The sequence below is a fragment of the Montipora foliosa genome, chromosome 5 (genome assembly GCF_036669935.1).
Source record: "Montipora foliosa isolate CH-2021 chromosome 5, ASM3666993v2, whole genome shotgun sequence".
NCBI classification, from domain to species: domain Eukaryota; kingdom Metazoa; phylum Cnidaria; class Anthozoa; order Scleractinia; family Acroporidae; genus Montipora; species Montipora foliosa.
Genome location: NC_090873.1, coordinates 499,571 through 504,570, shown reverse-complemented (window position 1 = coordinate 504,570; position 5,000 = coordinate 499,571). Strand labels below are relative to the sequence as shown.

The 5,000-nt window shown below is 40.0% G+C and overlaps 1 protein-coding gene across 1 annotated transcript in view; it reads left to right on the top strand.

Annotated features, from left to right (window-relative positions):
- The window catches only part of LOC138003282 (uncharacterized), a 14,936-nt gene that overhangs the window by 5,052 nt on the left and 4,884 nt on the right, over window positions 1-5,000 (top strand). Inside the window, exons 4-9 of the mRNA XM_068849238.1 lie at window positions 1-65; window positions 942-1,214; window positions 1,583-1,858; window positions 2,350-2,520; window positions 2,955-3,131; window positions 3,400-3,636. The exon at window positions 1-65 is cut by the window's left edge and continues 202 nt beyond it. Coding sequence (XP_068705339.1) covers window positions 1-65; window positions 942-1,214; window positions 1,583-1,858; window positions 2,350-2,520; window positions 2,955-3,131; window positions 3,400-3,636 — 1,199 coding nt within the window. The remainder of the gene's footprint in view (window positions 66-941; window positions 1,215-1,582; window positions 1,859-2,349; window positions 2,521-2,954; window positions 3,132-3,399; window positions 3,637-5,000) is intronic.

The following is a 5,000-nucleotide window of genomic DNA, read 5'->3' as shown; positions in this document are numbered from 1 at the left end:
TTACAGATGTGAGGCGAAGAATTTCCTGGGTTTCGATGTGGGAACGGTCAAAATTGCTGTACAAGGTAAATTTACTTTAAAAGGATGAGCAGCTAAAGTTGAAAGTCCCTTTTTGAAATAATACAATTTTTTAACGTTTGTAACCGTAGATTTGAGAAAAATCCCGAGCAGTAATTATTATTTCTCAGATAGTACGTGCGCTATAATTGGCCTATTTAGCAGACCGTCTTCTACAGTACGGCCCGCTAAATTTGAAATTTTGATTCAACATTTTCTAGCAAGTTTTTCATCTTGTTTAACTAAAATAAAATCGTGAAACTGTTTGAATCTTGCGAGCAATTATTTAATGTGAAAAATCCAATCCAAGATTTCTTCGTTTTTTAGGTTTTTATGCATGCCGTTCATTTGCGGTAGTTGATCGTTATCCTTAACTTCAATTAGTTTCCTTTCCCGCGCGCCTTATTTCCTCAGAGATAAAAATAATGCAAAATGTCGTCGTTTTTCCCGTTAATTCATGGCCCGCCTGCTTGGCGCTTGGTCCATGAGTCAACGGGAAAAAATTCGGTCCGTAACTTATTGTACAGAGGTATGAATCTTTTTGGGTCCGAAAATCTGCATTTTGGCAAGACTCTAAACCGAAGGCACCGGCAAAAACCCAAATCTAGATTATTCGTCAACTGGAACATTGCGACCCTTTGATAAAATATGTTTTTTTTCTCAATTTTTTCGTTTTTACTGCTCAAGTGTCAAAATATATATTATCCTTTTTCGCATTTTAATTCATTAATGTTTTCAAAAAAGTGAAAATGAAGACAACGACAAGAGAACTAAAACAAAAACTCATGCGCACTTCAAACTTACCTCCGATATTTTCTGGACTGAAGGCTTAAATCTGGATGAAAGGCTACTGACAAAGTTAACTTATCCCACGTCCCTTTCAGTGGCACCTCGATTTGAAGAAGCGCCGGTCGTTTATCACATGGCATACGAGAATTGGGACACTACAATATCGTGTCAAATCTTCGGCTATCCACCGCCAGCAATTAAATGGACTCGCTCGTTCCGTTCACTACCGCATGGTCGCCATCTTAAGGCTGGCAAAGAACTGGTTATCTGGAATGTTCAAAGGGAAGACAGAGGACCAATCATGTGCCGAGGAGATAATCACTTGGGTCACGTGTATGCACTGATAGTTCTGGTTGTGAATCCTGTTTGTAAGTTGATAAAATTAAATAAAACCAAAATTAAACACAATAAACAAATCCGCCCTGTCAACAATTCTTTCTTGCAATATCAATGATTGGATTTCGAAACGCGCGGTTCGACGGGATCGGGCGAATAGCACTTGTAAGGCGACTTTGTACGGTCCTTGTATGATTCTGAAGAACAACACCATAGTCAGATGCAATTAGGTAATCGTAAGTGAACGTGGAGTAACATCATAGAAAAAAGCTGGCGACAAATTTTTGGGAAATAACAAGACCCACCGCATAAAAGGCTTTCTTTTCAAAACATGTTGTTTTATTTCTCTTAGACATTATGGACATCTCTGCTTACCTCGTTGTTTTTCCTTACCTCCTAGGGTCCCCTGTCATCACTACCGCACCACCCCCCTTGATCACAGTTAAAAGGCTGTACGATACTGTCATACTCCAGTGTGCTGCTAAGGGCTCCCCTGTCCCCACCCTAGAATGGAGAAAAGATGGAGTGGTAATTTCTACTAACACAACGTCCACAACAGACGTAGCAGTCAACGGAAAACTTGTGATTTCAAAATTTAACGCCACTGACCAGGGCGTGTACAAGTGTTTCTTTAAGAATTACGACAACGGGACAGCAGAGACAACAACCACTGCAGGTAACTTAAATGTGTATTGTACGGAGGACAATTGCATTGGGATTTTGCATTTAATCTTCTATTATCATTATTGTCCTCATCGAAATCATTCTGATTACAATCATAATCATCATCGTTGTTATCATTTTCGTCGCCTTCATCATCATCATAGTCATCACAATCAGAAATGACAAGGTATGAAAACAGCTATAATCTACCTAGACCCAAATAACTTTGGCACAAATCAACGAAAATTGACCCACAACGTTAATCGAAGAGGAGGATATTATTCACCCTATTTCCGAGCACAATGGTCAAACTTGACGCCATATGTAATTACTTTGATGGTACCTGACCTTTAAACTTGTTTGGAAATGATTTGCAGAGTTCCGAAGAGAGAGCATGAGCTCCCAGGGTTTGGCTATACTAGGACCTTGGGACATAAAAAACGTGCTTGTTATTATATAGTTGCTTTCTCAGCTGATGGCTTTGCATGCTGCATTCATTATCAGAACTTGTTGGATGTGGAGATCCTGGTGTTCCTGTGCACGGTTACAAGCTTGGCAAGAACTATTGGGCAGGGCAATTGGTGACATTTGCTTGTGACACCGGATACCACTTAGAAGGTCCCACCAATAGACTCTGCTTGCATAATGGAAATTGGAGTGAGGTCATGCCGACATGTAAGACACTTTTTTTTTTGCATGGCCAGCGACTTAATACGACCTCATTTCAAAGAAATGAACCTAGCCATCCAGGAAAGTGCGTTTCAAGTTAGGTAAAATAATTTTTCCTTTATTCCTCTTTCTCCAATGGCGCAGTCTCCACAGTACTCATAAAAATCAATCCTTAATTCCTCGCCATTCAGTTTATGTAAACCTAATTCATGTTTGAAAAAAAGAGTGAACCTCAATTCACAAACAGAAACATTACTGTTGCATAAAATAAATTCTCTCCGGAATTAGTTGAAGGCTCAACCTCCTAATTTCAGGATTTTTCCAGCTTTTCAAAATTTCTTGCGCTGGGAAATTCTCTCTCATTTAATTGTTAGAGACATTCCAAAATTCTGACAATCTTTTTGAGTGGAGTGATATCTCTAACTTACGGTGTTCTACAGGTCAACGTTTGTGCGACAAACCAGCTCATCTTGAAAATGGATACATACTAGGAGAGCAATTCTGGGAAGGAAATAATATCACTTTCAAGTGTGAGAAAGGCTATTTCCTCCGAGGACCTCGAGTAAGCTTTTGCAACGCCGCTGGTAACTGGACGACTGAAACACCATTCTGCGAAGGTAGAGTCAATTATAACGCCATTGATATTGGTGGACCAAAATTCCCGGAGTCATTTTTAATCATTTCTCAATGTCAAATGATGCATAGGCTTTTAAGAAAGATTAACTTGTGGTCATTGATAACCAATATCGTTTAAGAGGAAACTGTTTAATTTGCTTCCTCTTTCTTTAAGTTCAGCCGTTTTTTTAAACACTTGAATCAGTTGAAGAGAGGGTCCAAGGCAAATAAGCGTTGTTTGATGCATTCTTTATTACCTTCGTCCCACAGGACCAGAATTCGAACATTCGGAAATTCTACTTAACAAGACCGAGTATTGGGAACTCCTGAAAGAATGGCTTGCTCCTGTATCAACACTGCCAGCTAAATGGAAGCTGTGTTACAGAGCAACGGATAATGGATGGGCTGGCAGCACATTTCATTCACGTTGCAATAGTTTGGGTCCAACAGTTTCGTTTATTAGAGTAGGAGAGTACATCTTTGGCGGATATACGGAACGATTCTGGCGTAAGTAATGGTAGCCTATGGAGTGTTTTCACGTGACGTCACGGCGGCCATGTTGTTGTACCCAACTAATCCTCTGGGATTTGAGCTCTTTTATCATGAAAACGTTTTCCTTTGTTTCGGTGGAAAAACAAGGTTACATGTACTGATCACGTGACTGAAAACACTCTATTCCTGATGGGAGGTCGTGATGGCTAGGTGGTGACGTCACTGAAAAGACAGAAATTTGTGGGTTCTATGTCAGTTCCAAATTTGGCCGTACTAATCCAAGTAAAAATATTTCATCGAGAAATAACATTTATACATCATGTAGAAAGCCAAGATGGGAGGTATTGCAGTAGGCAACGTCGAATCATTTTAAAGATCGGATATCTGTCATATAATCCTTTCTTTCCAAATAATTCCGTGGGATGCGATAACCCAATTAGTTCCGTGGGATAGCACCTGGGATAGCACGTGGGATAGCACGTGGGATAGCACTAGTTCCATAGGCATAGCACGGTATAAATCTGGATGATTATTATTTTTCTTCGTGTTTGTTTTCATTGATGAAAAGCACACACGTTACTCTTGTGCCACGGTGACAATCATAGCATATTAGAGACGTTTACAGTGCATTTAAAGTATTTAGCGCAATTTCGAGGATGGCGGCTGCATTTTCTGTCTCAGATTTACAGTTTAATGCAAAGAAGCAAAAATTTGCTTTTCTAGCCCATTCTTTGAGTGGATGAAGCATTAATTTCATGGAACAGGGTTAGATGGAAGTTGCAGGCCGCAAAAGGTAGTGATTTCACAACCATTTAAATTTAGAAAAAGTCGAAATCCTTTCCGCTGCGATGCTTGACACAGTAACCTCACATCTGAAAGTATTTGATGAAGTGGACAGATGATTTTTCTTTGAGAACGGCACGCTTTAAAGGCAAGGAGAAATTTCTGCGTTATTTCTAGATCTTGCTTCATTCTCGTGTGTTCCACAATGAACATTATTGCATTATACTCCAATCGACCAGTTTCTTGCGAACCAGTTTGTTCAATCGTTCCAAAACATTTTGTGAACCAAACAAGTGTGTTTATTGGCCATTGTGTGGTGGTGCCTCGAACGTTGTTGCGTTACATTTCTGTCCGTGACATTTGCATGCTTAGAGGGTAGAGGGGGGCGTCTCTATTGCCCTCCTATTTTGAAAACACGTGCGTCCTTGTAATGACTAGTTAATTGTGTTCCGGAGAGAACACAACTTAGCTCCGTTTCTCCTTCGCGCTAAAATTGTGCCAAACGTTTTTTGAATCGAACCAGTGTGTTCAAGCGGCCATTGTGCCAACCATTTATCAATCGAACAAGTGTGTTCATTTGGTTATTGTGAGAAAAC